Source organism: Sinohyriopsis cumingii, unplaced genomic scaffold (genome assembly GCF_028554795.1).
Source record: "Sinohyriopsis cumingii isolate HCF-2022 unplaced genomic scaffold, ASM2855479v2 utg000426l, whole genome shotgun sequence".
In the NCBI taxonomy this organism is placed as follows: Eukaryota; Metazoa; Mollusca; class Bivalvia; order Unionida; family Unionidae; genus Sinohyriopsis; species Sinohyriopsis cumingii.
In genome coordinates, this window is record NW_028315897.1 from 8826490 (window position 1) to 8850102 (window position 23613).

At 37.2% G+C, this 23613-nt stretch overlaps 1 protein-coding gene across 1 annotated transcript in view; it reads left to right on the forward strand.

Moving 5' to 3' along the window:
- Nucleotides 1–991: 991 nt before the first annotated feature.
- The window catches only part of LOC149774146 (uncharacterized), a 136793-nt gene continuing 114171 nt past the window's right edge, over nucleotides 992–23613 (forward strand). Inside the window, exons 1-2 of the mRNA XM_089945852.1 lie at nucleotides 992–2300; nucleotides 4519–4712. Of these exons, the coding sequence (XP_089801978.1) occupies nucleotides 1091–2300; nucleotides 4519–4712 (1404 nt within the window). The 5' untranslated portion in view covers nucleotides 992–1090. The remainder of the gene's footprint in view (nucleotides 2301–4518; nucleotides 4713–23613) is intronic.

Sequence of the window (23613 nt, forward strand, 5' to 3'; positions counted from 1 at the left end):
AGTAATGGCAAAAGAATTAAGGTTATGGTAACATAGATATCAAGCACCGGACTGAAAGTCTAAAGGATGAAAGTGTATATTTACATCATCATTCTCCACGTAATTTTCAATAACTATAACCTGATTCATTATATATAATGTAAATCCATTATTGCATCATTAATGTAAGATATCACTGTGATTTTAATTTGCTGTAAGGATAAACAGATTATTATGGAATCATCAAGATTCTAAGGTAATAAAAATCCAGCGATTTTTAATTTGGTTTTGAGACGCCCCTCGTTCCCTCATATCAACGTACTTTAAGCAATTTTCCATAGAGGTTGTATCTTTTGTCCTGTCCTCTAGATCTTATATCTCCGTTTTCTCGATCACATTAATCCCGTATGTGTACGCAGATTTTCCACGAAACACATTTCTTCTTCTGGGAGGTGAGTTTTTAATACTCCTAATGTATACATTGAATCACGTACTTCTAGCGTAACATCCACAGTTGTTCGAATATGTAAACATTATTCATGTGCGCTATTTAAAGATATAAAAACCGACGCAGCCGTTTATGAAATGTGAAAGTTGGACTTAGATCTTCTCTGCTGGTCCGAATACTTGACGTGTACTTTATCGGACACAAAGGTGTCTGTTTACAATGACAACGCTCCTTTTGAGTTTCCTGGAATTCTATACTTATTTTTTCTTCATAGTATGCAGTAGTGTTCCTTTAACATATGATTTAGAACAAACTTGGACACACCGGAAAGTTCATTACAGGCAAACAAATGTTAGGACCATATATAGATTATTCTGCTCGAGTCCGTATTACCAGAGTAACCTGTTAAAGAGACACCTGTTGTGTCCTCGATAACGTAAATTTAGAACAATGCGGACTTGACTGGAACGAAACTTGGAACACCAAAGTGAATCTCTGGAACAATCGGCACTGACCAATCGAGCACGTCCATGCCCAATAACTACTGGAATAGGATTACGACAAACGTTCTTCAAGCGCGGTGACCTTTATAAGCTTGTTGCCCAAATTGTTGCATGCAGGCGAACATTTAGAAATTCTCCAGGTTTATTTAATCGGTTAAAGATGGCGGCTGTTAAAATAGATGCTGAAGGTGGGCCTTGTTGTCCAATTTGTTTGGAACAGTTCAATATACCTAGACAGCTGCCGTGCGCCCACTCCTTTTGTGAGAAGTGTTTACAATCTCACATAACAGCTGAGGTTGCAAAGCACGAGAACCTGAGATATATTAAGTGTCCAGTATGTAGAAATTATGCAAGCCCTTCCCTTAAGGACAAACCGACAACTGAATGGACGACTTTGTTTCCCGTCAGCACAGCCTTACAGTTAATGTTGCCAACAAAATCGAAAGTAAATCGTTTGTGCGACGCTTGTAACACGGAGGGTACCTCTACCCCGGCTGTAGGATTCTGTGTAGTATGCAAAGAGGCCATGTGTGCAGATTGTTTGAAAGTGCACAGGAAGCAGAAGATGACAAAGGATCATACCGTTCTTAGTGTGGAGGAATTAGTTTGTAACCCAGACAATATAATGAAACTAGCAGAAGGCTATACCTGTTCTGAACATCACGGAGAAGATATAAAATACTACTGCAAATATCACAACGTTCCCTGTTGTGCTACATGCTTCTTCCAAGGCCATAAAATTTGCTCTAAACTGATAGACTTGAAAGAAGAACTCCCTAGTCTGCTGTGTGAAAATAAACCCGTGGAAATAATTGCTGATATGAAGAAAATCGAGGCCCATCTAAAGACATTTATGGAGATGAACGAGTCCAGTGTTAATAATCTTGCTGAACAAGTGAATGGACTGACCGCCGAAATCAGAAAGATAAGAAAGGAAATAAATGACCTTATAGACGAGTTAGAGAAAAACGTGACAACAGAGGGAAACAGAATTTACAAAGAAGAGGTTATCAGGAAACAGGAAGAGAATCATCAGTGTTTGTCACTAATTCATGCTGTGAGAAATTCTCAATATCTCTTAGAAGCAGTAGATAACTATGGGAGTAACTTACAGAAGTTTCTGATAGCTGAAAAGATGAAGTTGCAATTACATTCTTATTGCAATCGGGTTGGAGAAAAGTATGAGAAAACTGACACAATAACATTTGAAGTGCAATTAGCACTTCCAGTAAAATCAATTTTGTCCCTCTCGTTGTCAGAACTGGGAAAAGTTGCAACTACAACCAGCTTCAGCACTCTGCCACTAACATATTTGTTCAGGCCAATGAAAGACTGGAAATGGGGAGATGGTTGTGATTGGTCACTGTGGTAATAACAAGAGTTATTGGAGTCTGATTACCACGAGAGGAGATGTAAGGTGTACTCATCAGTATCACTGTCGTAACTCTGATTACTATAACTATGTAGCTGTGAATAACAAGAAAACACGAGTGTATGTTAGTGTGTTTAATTCACTTATCTGTTTTGACATGGATGGTACGAAGCAGTTTACTTACAGTCCTGAAAATCTTATTGGCTCCCGTGGTGTAGCTGTGGACAGATATGACAACATCTATATTCTTGGAAATAATTCTAACAACATTCATCAGCTGTCTCCAGATGGGTCTGCCATACATATTGTAAATAGAGGAGTGCCAAAATTTCAGTGGGCAATTTGTATTCACAAGAGTAAGGATATCTTAATCGTCACAAATGCTTCAGATGAGAGAAGAAAATTACACATATATCAGCTGAAATAAAATTAAACAGGTAACTTTAATGCCACATTTTTGTAAAGTTAAATAAACTTTTTAAAAAATGTACATCAAAGATATTTGGTAAAACAGTCCATTTTAATATGTAAATAAATGCTGAGTCAATTTTTGGTGTTACATTCCAGTAGAGATATACATGTTTGCCATATAAACAAAATGCATATTGATGTTCTTATGTGCAAAACAATCATTTTTAAATGGCAAATAAATGCTGAGGAAATTGATGTCTTTTGAAACACTGTTGCACTTACTTCAGTGTGACATACATTAAGTATGTAGGCTGTTATTGTATACATATATAGCTTGCAGTATTTCTAATTATTGTTGTTGTTATTATTATTATTATTATTATTAACAGTTGACCATCCACAAAAATCATGTCTGAAAATGAATGTTATTTCATGCTACTAAAGTTAGATAAATAAAAGAGAGAATTGACTGATCAAGTATTTTAATTTAATTATATGAATATTTATACATATTACTGGATTAGTGTGCATAATTTACAAGTCAAGTGTATTTATGGACAAATACAATTCCTCGCTGTCAGTCAAAAACTAATCAATAGTTATTAAAATTTGCAATTTCAATCTGGTTATGGAGATATTTAAGATTTCTTCACATGGCAGGAATGTTTATCATTATTAACAAATAATCTTGTAGATATGCAGAGGCTAAAATTAGATACATGCATTATTAATTTGAAAAGAAAACACTTCAGAGAAAGACCAGCACTCTCTTTAATTGTTTCCAGTTCTGGGAGACTAAGCTTTGAAAACGTCGGCATTATGAGAATTTACTCTTTTCATAATAGTAACAAATATAGTTGCAGAAAGAGATAAATAACATAAAGAGAGAAAAATAATTTTTAAATATAATATATTAAATCAAAATGAAATATCATGTAAAAAATGTATATCAATCTTTAATGGTGAATTGTAAACTATTTATAATGATTAAAATGTATGGAATTGTTTTTATGTGTTGCATTTACTTAAATGTGATAAATATATTTGGTAGGTAGAGTTTTATTTTGTGAGCGTATCACTAGAAAGGCTAATACTGCTGATGCTGATTATTATTATTACATGTATTATTAGTATTATTATTTGGCCTAATATAGGGATCACACCACTAATTCATCTTCCACAAAACATAATGATGCTATTTTTTTACATAATTTTTTGATTACATTGGCATATAAACTACAAATGCTTCCGTTCATTTAGTTCTTAAATATACCAATACGGTCAGTTTCATCCATACCATGAAGTTGTAAAATGTGCATCTAATGCAAATAGAACTGTCCAAGTGGATACAGGTAATACATAAATCATGGTTAATAGAAGGCCTATCAAAATTTTAACTTCACTCTGACATATATGTTAAAATACCCAGACAGCAGTAGTTACTATGAAGCCTTAAAGCTTCATGAAGTTTATTTTTCACACTTGTTTGCATTTATAATCATGTCTGCTCTAAATTACACCAAACATAATCTAATGTTTTCTAATTTCTCATAAATTAACTGATGACACTAAAAGGAATGCATCGATGCAAATAGTTGTCATGGATACATACACTGACTCCAAACCTGTAGTGATTAGACCACATATTCAATCCGCACAGAACTTAATGTATAAAAATATTAAAAAATACTTTTTTCCATTACATTGGAATACAAACTACACATGCTTCTTCCATTCATTTAAGTTAGATAAATTTGTACACAACTGTGGCTCTTGCAAATATCACAAATGCTTGATAATGACAGGCAGGTTTCAAGCATTTAACATGTTAACTGCATCGGACAAACCATTTATATCAGAGATTTACATCTACAAAAATAATCAGGTCAGTTCAGAAGAGTTTCCAATAAAAAGCCTAATCAAAATGTCAAACAAAAACATTCACAAGGATCTAAATATGTCAAAAATTTATAGACCAGGTTCTCCTATGAAGGAAAAGGTAATTTATCAGTAAAAATGTCAAGACAAAAACACATTGGGAAATGTAAACAAGAAAGACTAATTATACACCTGACAATGTTATAATATTCATCTATGTTGATAATTGAAATTTGTATGTAGACACCATTTGTCTTGTTTCGGTCTGAGTGGCCTTGCCCCTCTAACTCAAACTCAACAGGCATTTTCCTTACACAAAGAACAACCCATCCAAAACATGTGAGCCAGGTTTGTGATGTAAAACTAATGTTATGATGAGTAAAATATAATGCAATCCATCAGCAATGTTTGATAAATGAAGATGGTGATTAAATGTATTGTGCACAAAGCAAACTGGTAACAGAGTGTGTGATGTGATGTGATTTGGATCTTTAACGTAGCTTTAACAATTCATATTGCTACAATGTCTGCAGTGTGGCAGTTTATAGTGATGTCTAGCATTGGGGCTTCATGCCACAGACATGTAGCATGATGCTCCACCCAGTCACATTATCCTGACACCAGGCCGACCAGTCCTAACACTAACCTCTTGATGCTGAGCACCAAGCAAGGCAGCTGTTAGTACTATTTTTGTAAGTCTTTGGTATGACGCGGCCGGGGATCAAACCCATGACCTCCCGCATCTGAGGTGGATCCTCTATCCACTGGGCCATGGGGGTCAGTCTGATAACAGAGAGATGGAAGGATAGATAAACATCATAATAAAACATGCTCCAGTGAATGGTTGACATATCTAAATCAGAGAGATTCCAAATCAAATTTACGTGTCAATTTCTCCACCATATACGTTATGTAAGTAATAAACTTGTCACACTCAAAGGATTAGCAATCATTAAAGCTGTAAAACATAAAAAAGAATCTCCTAAACAGAACACACTAAACACCAATATATACACACAAGTGGAATGTAACATAAACCAATATGCACACACAGACAGAATATAATATAAACCAATATACACATGCAAACAGTATACCATATAATACAAGCATCCCTACAAATACATACCAATTTGCACACAAATACAAACACATACCAAAACACATGTATAAACAACAAGTGAAAATGAAGTTTAATATAATTTTGCAATCTAATTCCCTTGTTATAAAAAACCTGAGATGAAGCCATTGTCCATGAGATTCAAATAATTCAAAAACAAAGAAAATACTAGTTACACCATCTGAGTTGTAAAGACAGACTATGTGATACAATCTGTATTGTAAAATCAGACTATGTCATACAATATGAGTTGTAAAGACAGACTATGTGATACAATCTGAGTTGTAAAGACAACAATATGATGATGAAGCCATTGTCCATGAGATTCTAATAATTCAAAAACAAAGAAAACACTAGTTACACCATCTGAGTTGTAAAGACAGACTATGTGATACAATCTGTATTGTAAAATCAGACTATGTGATACAATCTGTATTGTAAAATCAGACTATCTGATACAATCTGTATTGTAAAAACAGACTATGTGATACAATCTGTATTGTAAAATCAGACTATGTCATATAATCTGTATTGTAAAAACAGACTGTCATACAATCTGTATTGTAAAATCAGACTGTCATACAATCTGTATTGTAAAAACAGGCTATGTCATACAATCTGTATTGTCAAATCAGACTGTGCATAACAATCTGTATTGTATAAACAGACTGTGCATAACAATCTGTATTGTAAAAACAGACTGTGATACAATCTGTTTTGTAAAATCAGACTGTGCATAACAATCTGTATTGTAAAAACAGGCTATGTCATACAATCTGTTTTGTAAAATCAGACTGTGCATAACAATCTGTATTGTAAAAACAGACTATGTGATACAATCTGTTTTGTAAAATCAGACTGTGCATAACAATCTGTATTGTAAAAACAGGCTATGTCATACAATCTATTTTGTAAAATCAGACTGTGCATAACAATCTGTATTGTAAAATCAGACTATGTGATATAATCTGTTTTGTAAAATCAGACAATGTCATATAATCTGTATTGTAAAATCAGACTATATCATACAATCAGACAATGTGATTCAATCTGTATAGTAAAATCAGACTGTGATACAATCTGTATTGTAAAATCAGACTGTCATACAATTTGTATTGTAAAATCAGACTGTGCGATAGAATCTGTATTGTAAAATTAGGCTGTGCATAACAATCTGTGTTGTAAAAACAGACTATGTGATAGAATCTGTATTGTAAAAACAGACTGTGTCATAAAATCTGTATTGTAAAAACAGGCTATGTGATATAATCTGTATTGTAAAATCAGACTATGAATGTAATCTTCAAGATAAAGAAAACAAGACATGTTCATATCATACTCCAAGGAGTAGCCATAACTGGGGATGTCATACTGAAATATAACACATCATACACCAATATATACATACAAACACAAAACCCCTATGTATACATATGTACATAAAAGTAAAAGACCATACATCAACACACACACATATGAATACATATACATACCAATATACACACACACATACATATACATACCCATGCACATATATAAAAAAACATATGAAAATGAAGTGTAATATAATCTTACGATTAAAAACTAACATGAAACATATTCTATTCTACTTTACATACAATGCTAGCAGAGACATGGATTATAAGAAGACTGATTTCCTTGGGAATGTACTTTCTTAAGAATGTTGATTCACAGTCCAATAATTTGGGATTTTCTAGGTGAGTGCTGCATCTTTGCCAGTTTTGTTGCTCCATCTGAGCTAAAGGTCCAAATAATTTTGTAGAATATATGCAGTTGTCTCCCTTGATTTGTCAGTATTAAAACTTAAAGAATTTGTGGCACTAATTGTATGGAAAAGGTTTGATTGTGAGCATTCAGAAATTCAAAGATATTGAAGTTGTTAAAGAACGGTCTTTTCATACATTAACCATGGGTGATGAATTAGTACCATGAGACCTGAAGTGATTGATATACTGCCAGCATGGCAGAGTTACCCATACTCAACTCACATAATCTGATCCCAGTTTTCCATTGCATCAATCAAGATTCTTTGGCAGTCACGTTCTCTAGAGCATTTGTGGCAGTGATAGTGGTGCCCCCAATGGGCAAACCTCATCCGTCTTCTGATATGGATGTTTATTTGTTTGGTGAATGCTCCAAGAAGAGAAGAATCATTTTAGTGCAGGCCAGCCAATAATGAGTGCTAGAAAACATATCCAGTAAATTTGGTAATTGGCGTCAAACTGCTATCAACTTTGGTATGGCCTTGACCGCTGATTAACTGACCCACAAATCAGTGAGCATGCTAAAAACTGTTAGGTAATAGAAATGCTGAATGTATTAACATAGTGAAAATGTAATAAGGCTACATAGTAAGGCTTATGTATATACAAATTACATAGTAAGGCTTATGTACATACAAATTACATAGTAAGGCTTATGTATATACAAATTACATAGTAAGGCTTATGTATATACAAATTACATAGTAACGGTTATGTATATACAAATTACATAGTAAGGCTTATGTAGATACAAATTACATAGTAAGGCTTATGTATATACAAATTACATAGTAAGGCTTATATATATACAAATTACATAGTAAGGCTTATGCATATACAAATTACATAGTAAGGCTTATGTACATACAAATTACATAGTAAGGCTTATATATATACAAATTACATAGTAAGGCTTATGTATATACAAATTACATAGTAAGGCTTATGTACATACAAATTACATAGTAAGGCTTATGTACATACAAATTACATAGTAAGGCTTATGTACATACAAATTACATAGTAAGGCTTATGTATATACAAATTACATAGTAACGGTTATGTATATACAAATTACATAGTAAGGCTTATGTACATACAAATTACATAGTAAGGCTTATATATATACAAATTACATAGTAAGGCTTATGTATATACAAATTACATAGTAAGGCTTATGTACATACAAATTACATAGTAAGGCTTATGTATATACAAATTACATAGTAAGGCTTATGTATATACAAATTACATAGTAACGGTTATGTATATACAAATTACATAGTAAGGCTTATGTAGATACAAATTACATAGTAAGGCTTATGTATATACAAATTACATAGTAAGGCTTATATATATACAAATTACATAGTAAGGCTTATGCATATACAAATTACATAGTAAGGCTTATGTACATACAAATTACATAGTAAGGCTTATATATATACAAATTACATAGTAAGGCTTATGTATATACAAATTACATAGTAAGGCTTATGTACATACAAATTACATAGTAAGGCTTATGTACATACAAATTACATAGTAAGGCTTATGTACATACAAATTACATAGTAAGGCTTATGTATATACAAATTACATAGTAACGGTTATGTATATACAAATTACATAGTAAGGCTTATGTACATACAAATTACATAGTAAGGCTTATGTACATACAAATTACATAGTAAGGCTTATGTATATACAAATTACATAGTAAGGTTTATGTATATACAAATTACATAGTAAGGCTTATGTATATACAAATTACATAGTAAGGCTTATGTACATACAAATTACATAGTAAGGCTTATATATATACAAATTACATAGTAAGGCTTATGTATATACAAATTACATAGTAAGGCTTATGTATATACAAATTACATAGTAACGGTTATGTATATACAAATTACATAGTAAGGCTTATGTAGATACAAATTACATAGTAAGGCTTATGTATATACAAATTACATAGTAAGGCTTATGTATATACAAATTACATAGTAAGGCTTATGTATATACAAGTTACATAGTAAGGGTTATGTATGTACAAATTACGTAGTAAGGGTTATGTATATACAAATTACGTGTAAATAACAGCTTGGCTTGACTTTGAAAATCAAGTTTATGTCCTGTATGTACAAATTTAGTAGAATAAGTTTAGCTTGGTTTTTGTTAACCAAGAAGTCTAATTCCTGAATGTAAAACCCACATTCACATCTGTGAGCTTTGTGACCAGGCCCCAGTTTCATCAAATTTCTCAAAAATGTCTCCTGGAACTATTTTATATTACATGTATCTTGATAATGATAATTCAGGAAGTGACATGATTTTTATCAATGCTTGTGACTGAAAAAGATGAAAAATCACTCTGTGGTTTTAAACTGAACTGTGATCCTAGAATCAATTTTATTCTTAAGGTAAAAAAGTAAAGAGTTCCTCAAATTTGATGAAATTTTCAAAATATGCTTCAAGGCATAAACAAGGCCCTAATATGGATAATTTAAAAGGATATGATTGTTTTTTAATCCATGATGTTTGCTGAATGTTCTGTGAAACATAAATTGTGTCCAATGTTGTAGTGATTAGAAGAATAAATATTTAAAATTTCAATTGAAGGATAAAATTTTGAGACATTTAGCAAAATGCAAGCAGAATAAGTATTGGTCAGTACTCAAGCAGTATGAGTATGGGTCAGTACTCAAGCAATATCAGCCCTGATCAGTATAACAGTAGCATATGCATTGGTCAATACATGAGCAGTATTTATAGTGATCAGTGCATAAGGAGTATGTATAGTGCTCAATATATAAGCAATATATATATATATATATATATATATATAGTAATCAATACACAAGTAGCATGTGTAGTAGTTCATAAGTAATAAATATGGGGCAATACATCAATGGAGGAAATTATGGGACTGGTTTTTGAAAGAAATAATATGGAATTTCCATAACACATGTCTTTCTATCACATACCTGATAATCCTATAGAATCCTTACCAATAAAGCAGTCAATATTCTGTAGTTCCAAAGTTTGTGTGAAGGTCAATGATTTCTTTCTAGATCTGCCAGCTCAATATATATATATATATATATATATATATATATATACACACACACACACACAAATCCACACTCAATAGATTATCTTCCAATAACACAGCCACCAACATTATGTTTCATATTGGGATACATGCCAGCATTGTCACCTGCCAGTATAATTGCCAAATCTCCAGACAGTCCCATCTTCATACAACTGACAAATAAGGCCCCAACAGCTGCAAAAACCTGACAAACAACAAAAAAAATCATTGTATACTGCATTAATAGTATGCACTGAAATGTAAATATTAATAAAATATCACAACTTCCAATCAAGGTATGCAATCTTTGTTTCATAGTCTTATGGAAACATCATATCCTGATTCAACTGAATAATTTACACTATTTGTATATTAAAAAATATCAGCCAGAAAGGAATGGTTCCTGAACTAGCAACACAGTGATGCTGGAACATCTGGGTCTACACTACTAACACGTTGCTTAGTGTGCATGGCTAAAAAAGTTTAGAAATGTGGGCACATGACAAAAACATGATATCTTACACAATATGATGCAACTGAGGTAAAACTTCTATGTACACAGCGTCCATAACTCACTGTGACAATGCACTGACTGTGCCAAAGCAGTACATAAAGTCAATCCTGACCAAGTTCTTTTTTGAGGGTAAAGAATGTCTAGATTTTCACTCTTTATTATTTGATAGACAGTAAATATTGAAAATGTACATAAAGTTCTGAAACGCCAATGCTTATGGAAACAATAATAATAGTTCAAACATTTTAAAATGTAGCATGTCAACAGTGTGTTTGGTATCTATATTGTGTTTGGTATTTACATTGTGTTTGGTAGTGCCATATTGCAGAGGTGAAATGTACGAATTATATGAAAGTGCCTTGTCAACAGTTAATTGTTACACCTAGAGATTGTTTTGTAGTCACTACAGTGCTGAAATGGGTAAATTTATCATTGAAACAACAACATAATGTATAACAAATAACGAATGAAGAATGAAGAATTAATTTGAATGGATTGTTATCAAACAGGCCAAGATCTTGATGGTATAAGCAAGTTTACCTTCCCTGATCAAAGTCAGATAAAAAAATACTGCCTCCAGTGTGATAAAAAGCTTCGCAAATCAAATGAAAGATTACTTTATTGTTATGTGTGGATGTTGCTTCTGGTCAACCTTGTCAGATGTCTTGACTGTCTACAAATATATTCCAAGTTTCATCAAAGTCATAAAACTGTTTCTTCCACTGCAGTAACAAGATACCCAGGTGGACCTGATATAACTCACTGTGCTTGCATAATTTAACAGTTGAATGTCTCACAAAGCAGGGCTTGCTGAGCAGCAGAGGGGGCGAATCGGACATTTTGTCCAATCGTTATTTTGCTTAATTATTACTTTCTGCAACTCAACGATCTAGTGTCGTCAGCGCCCGGTAAAAAAAAAAATGACGTCGGTCCATCCTACACGATGGTGACGTCATTTGGTTTAATTAACACCTTCTGCGCGCCGATCCCCAGCGTCGTCAGCGTCCGGTAAGCACATCGACGACCGCGTCGATGTCATCGCCCCCTCTGCTGCTTACAATGATCTTACAAACAGAGTAACCACTAACTCCTCCTCTTGTAGATCAATTAGGTTATTTGACTGATCGGTGAGTCTGAAATTAATTCTCGTTAAAAACCGATTATGGCATCTCATATAGACCGGATTAATCGGACTCTCAACTATTAAAAATCCGGGAGGGGCTGTTGGTGAAAATGAATAAAGGATATACCCCTGTTGAGCTTGATTTGATTGCTTGGTATCTACCTGGTAACTCCCTTCGATAACATCGCACACTAGATTGATTGCTATCACCGATGCGATATTTACGTTGTACGGGGCAATATGCCTACCACCATCTCCGTTATCGTGTTTGAGGATATAAGTTGATGGACCGAGAAAATCATTAAGAGACTTTCTTAGTTCTGGCGCGTTGTATCCTGGAAACCTGAAATCGGGTAAATCGGCTTCTGTGATATTATACTCGGTTAGGAATTTTTGTTTATCATTATCGCTTCTATCGGATATCATTTTAACTAATCGTTCATTGATATATTCCATGTCTGATATAAGTTGATTTAACACCTCAACGTGTTTTCGTGCTTTTGTCTCCCGTAGCTGTTCTAGTTGTGATTGGTAAATACGATTAATCTCGCTAAAAATATCAGTGATATCATTTAAATTAACTGTTAATGTGACGACCGATTCAGGGGTTTTGTCATGATGAAACTCCCACTTCATGGCATTTCCGTCTTGAAATATAAACCAACTGGGTAATAACGTGCTTTTTATAATAAATAATTTATCTCGATAACTGGTAATAATTTCATGATACGATTTCTCATTCGTGTGCAAGTCCGCGGGTTTTTCCTTAGGCCATCCTAGTATGGTTCTTATTGAACTGTTATAAATATCAACCATATACCCCGGTGTGCTTATTTCAATCGTCGACGATAACGTCGGTTCATGAACCATAATAGCGATTTTTGATTCCTTTCCTGTGATCGATTTTATCCTGCGTTGAAATTCTTTATTGATTTGTTCTATTTGGTATGACCCAGTTGGTATTGTAACCTCATTCCAGTCTGGGGTCCCATCGGGCTTATTTGTCCATGCAAAAACCAGCGAGTTATTAGGTTGTTGTCCGTTAAATGCGTCCGCTCGGATATTAGGCCAACTGTGATATACTCGCAATTTTGCCAGCGCTATTTCCTTTACTGGAACCGGCGATGGGAAGTTCACACTAAATTCGGGTTTCGTTGACGTTATTGATATCATATTTGTTTGTACCGGAGTGGTGTTCTCCGCGATCCGCTGAAGTAATTGAGACCCTTCGGGGTTCAGCGACATTATTATTATTCGTTGTTTTTAGTGTCTAATTTCAACAACCAGGTGGTTCCGGCTTCCAGTTGAAAATCCTCGATTTTTGACATCGCGGAGCTATACAACTGGACCATCGTGGAGAATTCAACATCGGATATGAACAAATTATCAATCGACAACGAGATCAACCCGGATAATTTCGAGTACGCGTCGGATACTATTTGATGTTTTACTGTATACTCGTCGAGTTTTTTCTGAAAACACGATGATATCTTTTTAGTGATTGCGTTGGCGACTCCAGCAACTGTTGTCATCGCGGAGATAGCGATTGGAACAGCGATCGGGGCTATCGTGGTTACCGTGGATAAAATAACACCGGTACCGGCTACTATACCCGACACCGAGTACACGACCGCGTCGATGGTGGTTATTTTTCGGCGGTATTTTTTTATTTTTGCGCGGTATTGTTCGGAAAGCGTTTTCAAGTTCGCGGAAAATTCTTTTGCGGTATCGAATCGATATTAATGTGACGTCGGTGATACCTCTGATTCAATTTCCTTGGTGGTCATTTTTATTTTAAAAGAGCTAGTGTTTTTAATTACTTAGATTCGCTACAAATTCCACATACCATGTAATGTTTGTCCTAAATAGACTGCTATCAACGGCCTTAATCACAAACCGTTCAATTGTATCCTTGTCAATGATTGTTGACACTGTATTGTTAAACCCGGATGAACTCGACGATGATATACTAAACTGCGTCGCCGAAATCAATGTCAATCGATAAATGCCCTTAACAGTTGCGGTGATATCTACTGTATTCTGTGTAGGAGTCCAATCGAATGATCCATGCTGAATTGTGTATACTGTGTTGATGATGTTCTTATGAGGGGTTTTTATTTTTTTGAATTGCTCTTCTATTCTCGGTAGTCCGTCTTTAATCGCTTCAACAAAAATTTTGAGTATTTCTATTTTCCCTTCATGCACGTCTATACTTTTTTTGTTCGCTATAACATTATCGCCGAGTATTTCTATTTTCCTTTCATGCGCGTCTACATCATTTATGATCGTTGCAACATTAATTTTGATTATTTCTATTCCCCGTTCATGCGAGTCTATACTTTTTTTGTTCGCTTCAACCTCGGTTTTGAGCGTTACTATTTCCTGTCCATACGCAGTGATATCATTTATAGTTATTGTAATCTCATCCGGTTTGACATTTTTTTTACCAAAGAATTTATCAACGGCGTTATCAACCCTGTTAAAATTTTTTCGTATCGAGGTAAATTGACCCGACAGCGTCGTAAACTCCGAAATAGTATTCTTTATTGTTGCAGTATTTGGTTCGGTTACCGGCGGGGTCCAAAAAAAACTAGCGGTAGTGAGTTGTATATCGGTTACCAATCTATCCAACCTTATAAAACCGTTCTGGGCGGATATTATCCTATCCGTTATCATCGATATATCTTCACCCGGTTTGAGTCGTCCGTCGCCCGTATACAACACGATAGCGCCCTCGTCGGTATCACGCTGTCGTATTAAAACGTCATTCAGTGACACATTACCGGATTTCAATTTACCCTGGCGGTCTTGAAATACAACTATTTCGCCCGGGTCAACACTTGTTAAATTCAACGTATCAGCGATTTCATCCTCGATTAGTTTTTTTATGTCATCGGTGGCGACCGTTTCCGTGGGCTTTTCCAGCGCCGAAACCTGTCGCCCCCAGATATCAATCATTATTATTGTAAATTTTATTCTCTAAAATCCGTTGAGCTTCTACGACCCCACTAGTGTATTCGTTTACAACCACATGAGGTGGTTTCCGCGATGATGAAATCGCCGCGAGTACGTTCAATACCTCGCGGCCACATATCGGTGGGTCACTTAATTGCTGTGTTGGCAGCGTGGAATAAAAAACCCGGGCTGAACACGCCCGGATATACCGCATGAACTCTTTCGGCGGGGCTAACCTGTATGAATCAAAATAGACGATCGCACGCGGATCAATCGCGTACGCAACCCAATGAGTTCCCGCTCCAGAGGACCCATCGAGGTTAATTATGCCGGTTTCAATATTCCTTGGTGCCGCCGGTAATTGATCTCTCATAAAAACACCCCTGAAGTTTTTTATCGCTAGCGCGTTTGCGGCGTCTATTAAATCAAAATTAGACATTGGAGTTATAGACTCTTGCGTTAATAAACGGTTCCCGGTAGTCTTAGACCCTTTCCCGAGTACCATGAATACGGGGTTCCCGGTAGTCTTAGACCCTTTCCGGCTACGGGTCGTTTTTTTTTTTATAGCCTTTCCCGGTTGCCTTCTTTAATGCCATTCCCGCCGCGGTACCAACGGCCCCCAACGCAGCCGCCTTAGCCACTGCTGGGGCCGCCGCGGCAATCAACGCTGGAATCGCAGCTAACAGCGGAAATATCCCACCGGTCTTTTCCATGTTTTTAATCGCTGCGGCCGAAAAATCTATTTGAACACCCTTTTTATTCTTCATCGCATCATTGAAATGTTTTATTTGACGCGCCGTCAACGATATCTTATGATTACCACCCGCCATCTGCGACGGCTTCAGCGTTATTGTGGTTCCACATTGTTTAGCCGACTTTGATCGTAATTTCTTGACTTGACCATCAGTCAACTCTACACCGACGACACTATACGACATTTTATTGTAAACGCGTTTATGCTTTCAATTACATGTTTTCCACTGGCGCATCAACGATTCTCATTCGTCCACCAACGCCTTCTAGCAGCATTGATTTATCGCTGAGAATGACAGCAACCGCTCTATAATTAACACCACCCGGGGCTATACGAGCTCGGAAGTGTATATCAACGACGGATTGTCTCGTTAAATCAAGATGTTCCAACGAAAAGTAATAAATCGGATACAGGTTTTTAAAATCAAGTTGTGATATTTGCAAACCAGTGTCGACGTTTTGATCACGACCCATATATGACAGCAATCGATGATACACACGTGCGATATGGTTGTCGCCGTAATTAAGCTGTATATCCTCGGATGGTTCCTGTTGTCCGTTTATTCTCAGTGAAACATCCCTGACTCCTAATTGATCAAATATCATATGGCTGCGTTCTTGACTGCCCAATCGTTCCCTATTCTGTAGCGCTATGAATATATGACGCGGGGCTGAAACACCCTGTTTTGATGCCAGGTGCCATGTAAACGTATCGGCGACGTTATCCTCTTTAGCATCAGTTGTTACCGCTAGCCAACTCAACAGCGATTTCCCTCCCTGTTCCATAAATGCTAACAATCGTGCTTCCGTGGTAACTGATGGAGTCAGCACCGGCATCCACAATGCCATTTTAGTTAAAACAACCTTACCGGCAGCGACGCCAGCAGCATGCCATATTGCATTGTTATCATCGCCCCTTCGCGTCAGCGCGATTGTATGCTTAGCCCCATAGATGACTTTTCTAACATTTCTGCAGAATCCAAATATGTGATGGAGTGGAATCGCGCATGAAAACTGTCGGCGTGGTCTTTGCAACATCCCTACTCGTGTTGCGAATCCCATATTGTAATTATCGTTAAGACTTTTTATAATATTGAAATTAGCGCCTGGTCTTGCTCTGCGGTCTGGGTTATTTGCTTCAGCCTGTGGGTCAGTTGCGGTATCTCTTTCCACCAGCACGTTAACGTACTGAAGATGGTCAGCGTTATCGGTGGAGTCCTTCGCAAACATCATAGATGGGCCCGCCGATCTTGTATAATCATCCGAGTATCTCGCCAACCCAATTATCGTCGTTGCAACATCAACCTCGCGTTCTATTGATTCAATTTCTCGCCCGTCAATAAGATATCTGGCGCTCTCAAATAACGCCATGATACCGTTGTTGACGAAGCCAACTCGAACACGATGGTCATCTGCGTATGGTGCATTATCGGCGGCATTTGTCACGAGTTCTCCCTCAATTTCGATAAACGCTTCACACGGCAAAAAATATTTACTGGTATCTTGGACTTGAAGTTCAATTCGCGATCGTAGGTCGGGTTGCGCTGCATAATAAGAATAATATTGATAATCACGGACAGAATCATCCCTGCGCACTGGGGCGTCCATATCAAACGCGGGGTCAGCGGTACGTGCAAACATTCTATTATTTATCATGTTGATGTTTTCAATTGCGATTTTTTCGTCGTAGACCACTTCCCGCTATCGCGTTCATGAGCGCGTTGGTTGTCGCATCGGCGGATGGCGAAGTCGCCAACGACTGAGTCGTCGCCAACGACTCTAATTTTTCTTCCACGGCGTTATTTATTACTTTACTGACATTTGCAGGCATCACTGTCGTTGATGGCATTACCGGTGGTTTCTGTTTTCTTTTTGAAAATCTCTTGGATTTCACCAATGACATTAGTTTGTCCCGCGCGGCTGAAAGCGCCTTTCCGGCAACATCTCCAATGGCACTAATACCCTTATCACGAATAACATCAATAGCCTTCATTCCTAATTGTTTGGCTAACGGCGCTACTTTTGGAGCCATTCTTGTAAATAACCCCGCAATGGTGCTACCGAGACCATCTCCATAGTACGCGCGGTAAACAGACAATCGCGAGTTTACCACGTAGACGAGTACTGGTTTATCATGGTTGTAGTGTATGATCATCCTTATTAAAAACACCAGTTTTCCAATTAGTGATTGTGATCACCAGTGATTGATTACCCCCCCCCCCCACCGAATCAAAAACCGGAATAAATTTTATCAAAATTTCCTTGGGTTTTTGCCCTCGATAAAAATCCGGTTTTTTTCTGGTTTTTTCTTGATTTTTAGTCATTTTTGGTCGTTTTTTGTTGCCTATAGTCGTTTTTTTCTCGATTTTTCAGAAAAACATCGATTTTCTCTAAATGATTTCCTGGGGTTTTTGCCCTCAAAAAATGGCCAAAAACAGTCAAAAAATGGCCAAAAACAGTCAAAAAACGGTCAAAAACAATCAAAAAACGGTCAAAAACAGTCAAAAAACGGTCAAAAATTAACAAAAACGATAATTTTATAATTTTATAATTTTTTTAATCATCCACGAGCTCGTCTATGAGCGTTCGATATGCATTAATGTCCATAATACCGCCTGCAAATAACCGCTTGCAAATATCAGCGGCCTCATTGATTATTTCCGGAGAGTTATTTCCGGCTCGTTTTCCTCCAATTAGTACCTCTAGCCGTGATATATCACTGAGAACACTACCAGGACAGGTAACGCCGTAGGATTCTTTACCAACAGAGTATCCTTTTCCTTTTTTTGGTTTTATACTTTTTACTTTATTGTGGAATATTATATATTTATTATCACGCGGTGGTAATGCATCTTTATGTTTACTCGCTAAATACACCATTCTTGTCCAATCCTTTAACGACTTTATATTTTTCTCGTAACCGCTATTGATATGCTTCTTATCTCGTATGCTCTTAGCAAAATTGTTGGCAGCAAAATTAATTAATTCTTCATGGCTGAAGCCTCTAATTTCATCTATTGTGCTCTTCTTGAGTACATTACGGGGTATATCCCCCTCTTTTTCTTCCGGTATTTCTTCTTCTGGTATTTCTTCTTCTGGTATTTCTTCTTCTGGTTCTCTTGCGGTGGCGCCTAGTTCTTCTTCATCGGCCATTGTAACATAGGGTTCTTGTGGTTCGGTTATAGCGAGTGGTGGTGGCCTCCGTGTTGTAGCAGCCGCTAGTGTTTCTAAAGACTTTTTTGTTTGTTTTGTCTCTGCCGCTATCTTTTCAAGCGCATCGAGGACGGGTACTGTTGCCGCCGTAACATCTTTGGTCGCTTTAGTTACCGGGGCAAAGAGTTGTTCGCTTCCAACGGCAAAATCAGTTTGCATTTGTTGCCGCGTTTGAAGTTGTTCTCGGACCCTGTCTCGTAACGGTATGAACTTTTTAAGCGCTGCTAGCCGCTCTCTGGCTAGCCGAGTAGTAAGTGATTCGCCTACCATTATTGCAATTGCTCCGCAATTTCTAATTTCTCGCCGGAGGCTCCGTCTATAATCCTTCTAATGTTTTTGATCTTACTAGAAATCTCCCTGCGTCGTTCATAAACACGTCCAAGTTTTTTTCGTATTATTTCAACGGCAGTGAATAGTCCAATGAATGCATTTGCGTCATTGTGGTACAAGTTTTCATTGATCGTATGTTGTAATCGTTTTATAAAAAAATACTCGCGGGCCAGGGTAAAACGCCCCCGTTTTGATTGTTCGTTAATAATTTCATAATCGGATAATATTTTTTCACTGTCGAGACCATCAGATAATTCAATTCCTTGATTTTTTAATTTTGAAATCTCGGCTAATATATTATTGATGTCTTCGATATTCATTATTCTTATAAAACATCTTGTTTTTAAATAAAAAAATGAAACCCGCGTATCAATTCCGAAGGTGTGTTAAGTATTAAACAGACAATTCGTCACGGTGACCTTGTCACGGTGACTTCGTCACTCGCTAATTTCTGTTATATATGAAAATCGAATTCTATGCCCGGTCTTTTTTGAGATCGCTGAATTCTGTATTCCTTCTGCAACAAACCGTATCGAGGCTCCACAAATGTCAAAATATTTTCCTGCTTCATTCATCAACTGAAATATTTTTTCTTCGTGCGTTGTTGTATCAAATGACTTTACGGGTTTTGCTTTCTTTGAAAACTTACCAGTTTGGCCTTTTTTGGTATTCTGACTTTGCGAGATAGCTTGCAAGTTTATAAGAGAATTATCAGTCTTATTATTATTAATATGATCAATCACAAGCCCATTTTCGATTAATCCGTTGAATGCTTCAAATACAATCCTGTGAACATAATAGTTTTTTCCTCCTGCAGTAAATTGCAAGTATCCCTGATTACTTACGGTACCAACCGGCTTCTTCAGTTTGCGGTTTCTAACAATGCCGTCGCGAGATGCCTCGTAATTGACGAGCACAGGATGCGGCTGAAATTCTTGGTCCATTTATATAATAATACTATTTGTCTAATTTATTATTTGGTTTAATTATAAATCTTTCAACGTAGTCTTGGGGGGTTTTGATGACGAAGTCGGCGGTGGGGTCAATGACGGCGTTTTTTATTCGCTTGTCGTAATAACGTTTTAACTCCCTGTATCGCTTTCCGCCACAATTGATACATAATTGTGATTTTCCTCTTACACCAACGTGGCAAACCAAGCACGGTAGGGGGCCAAGAGAACCATTACGAACGCTTTGTAAATGGTACCCGCAGAATTCACCTCTACATGATTTATTGCACGGGGTTATCGACCCAATCATCAACCATTTGCATTTATTCATTATACTATATTCTTTCATTTAAATACTTGTTTTAATTATATGGATGAGTTCGAGAGATTGGCAGCAATTAAGCCCCGGAAAAATATTAAGTTCAATCTCGATAGAGTCCTCAAGGACACACCAAAAGCGTTAATAAACGATAGAACCCTGTTGAATAAAATACGCGATTGTATCAATGAATTCAAGCGTGATGGTGCATCTCATAGTTGGTCAACATTTCGAATTGATGGTGTTGTTGATGCTACCATGAACGACAACCGCGCAGCAATGATAATATCACAACTTGACGGTAAAAGGTATTTCTTCAGAGTAAAATTCATTGTCCGGGTGGAATCAGGTAATTGGATCATACGTGATAAATTTGAACCAGTTCTCAGCGACAAGAAATCAGTCATTGTTAGCCGCGACTCCAAGCCAGGGCTGTTAACCGGAATTGACAGACCATACTATGAACGAGCGTATCCTGAAACAGCAGTTGTCTATGGAATATACCCGTTAAATAAGAAACCTGATATCGGAAAACTGAAACCGATGAAACAGTCAACTGGGATAAATTGTGTAGCAGAACGAATAATAGAGCATTTTACAAATACATGTCGAGGAAACAAATTGACTGATTTACGACGTAGCAAAATCAACCAGTGGGAACTAACCGTAAAAGAGCGTGGAGCGACCATCAGCGACATAGCGAGATTAGAAACGTCGTTGAGATTTCCAATAACCGTTACAACGATAACCGGTGAAGTATTATACGAATCGAAGTATAAATCGAAGGGAGCCCTAATCAAAATTATTGATCATAACGAACACGCATGGACGCCCGCGATCACAATATTTCCACGGGATAGAACAGTAAAGTATATACCCGAAGAATTCCTGGGAGAACAATTCTCCAAGGATGGTTTTCTCGCGGAGAGGAAACTATTTGATGCTATTGCCTACTTGTGTAAAAACGACCCTGTATCAGTGTGGTTACTTCGCAGCGCTGAAAACGATGCGGATACCTTTGATCAGTTTGTAAGACCAAACGGCGAATTATATCGCACTGAAGCGTTTCACAACAAGATGAAAAAAACCGCCATGGAATTTGAAGAGCATGATGAACAACTGCTTACAAATTGTTTTACGATTCCATCGGTTGTAGCTCATGTTGCAGCAAGGAAAAATGCGTGGAGACCAACGCGCAGGGAATTTCTACCGGATGTACAATCCAGTTGTTTGGAATACTATCACGGTGGACTATGGAACACTGAATACAGCCGCGACGCTATGATCTCGGTTGATATGGTTGCCTGTTATCCAGCGAGTTTTCTCGGGTATGGATCCGCCGCTGAGTATTTCAAACGATTTGGACACCCCAGACATGAAATGACTCGTGTTGCTATTAATGGACCACTGCCTGATTTTGATTTAACCGGATTCGCTCGCATAGTATCATTTGAATTCGCAGCAGGACTTCATCGCTGTTGTTATATTTGGATCGGTAGACACATGGCTGAAAAGAAGTGGTTGCCAATAGCGCTGCTACGGTATATGATTGATTGTAGCATGCTAGTTTCGTTGATTGTCAGTGACGCGATTATATCATATCGGGCGCAGACTGAAGTCTGGTTACCAGAACCGGAGCGTCTAGATAGCATAATTGACGAGTCCAGAAAACACATTGATGCCGACGAGGAATATATCATCGAATGGTCCAGGAGGATATTCAACCAACGAAACCACGAGGCAAAAGATCTCGGTAGAAGAATAATCGGTAAGTTCACACAAGGTGGAAAAAACTGCGATTACAAACGATATTGCTCACGGCTGATTATAGATGACGCAGAATATGATTTCGTAATCAAGGACGCAGTGGCAAAAAATAGATACGTGAACTGCAAAACAGCTTTCTTGTCCAATGGAACAAAGTTGGGTACAGTTGTTACCTACAGCGATGGAGACAGCCCGGCGTATCCACATTTGAGGGCGTCTATGCTGGGTTATGCCGCTATTAATTTATTCTCGATGATAAATAAATTTCCTGACACCGCGGTTAGAGTAGCCGTTGATTCGTTTTATGTTGACGTAGCGTATAAGGAAAACGTAACCGAGTTTACTAGTCCGGACGAGAGTTGGGGTACATGGAGAATTAAAAATGAAATACGACGCGATTATTCCCCGTCAGCAGATGTCACCGTTGAGAACGACTACTTACGCGGTGATAAATTATCAGAATGGTCTGATGCACCACCGTGTTCTGATCCAATTTGTAGACACAAAACAGTTTATTTAAGCGGCTGTGGCGGGTCAGGAAAGACGACTCGGGCAATTGAATTATTCCGAACGCGGGCAAGTATGATCGTGCTTACACCGACCCATAGACTAGCGCGAGAAATAAAACAACGAAATGTTGACGCCGTTACTTATCACAGCTTTTTTCGATACAGCGGCGGTGAGTGGACTCCTGATCGAATGGGGGAAAAATTTATTCCTGAAGTTATCATCTGGGACGAAATATGTACTGTTTCGTTAGATACTTTACAAATGTTTCTTGAGTGGTTACTGCGCGCGAATACAGCGGTGATCATGTGTGGCGACCATGGCCAACCACCACCATTTGTCGGCGAGGGCCCACATGATTGGTTAAAGGGGTTTGTGGACTATTATGAAGAAACCGATACTGATTACCGAGCACTTGATGAACAACTGCGCGAGGTTAAGAAATTAATCAGATTACAGCCGGATAGAATTCAGTGTGAAATAATTCGCGAGGTGATTCCGGAAACGCCGTTAAATGAATTCTGGGAAACATAGAGACCAAATGATTTAATTGTAGCGAGCAGAAAGATAGTCAGAGACACACTTCAGCG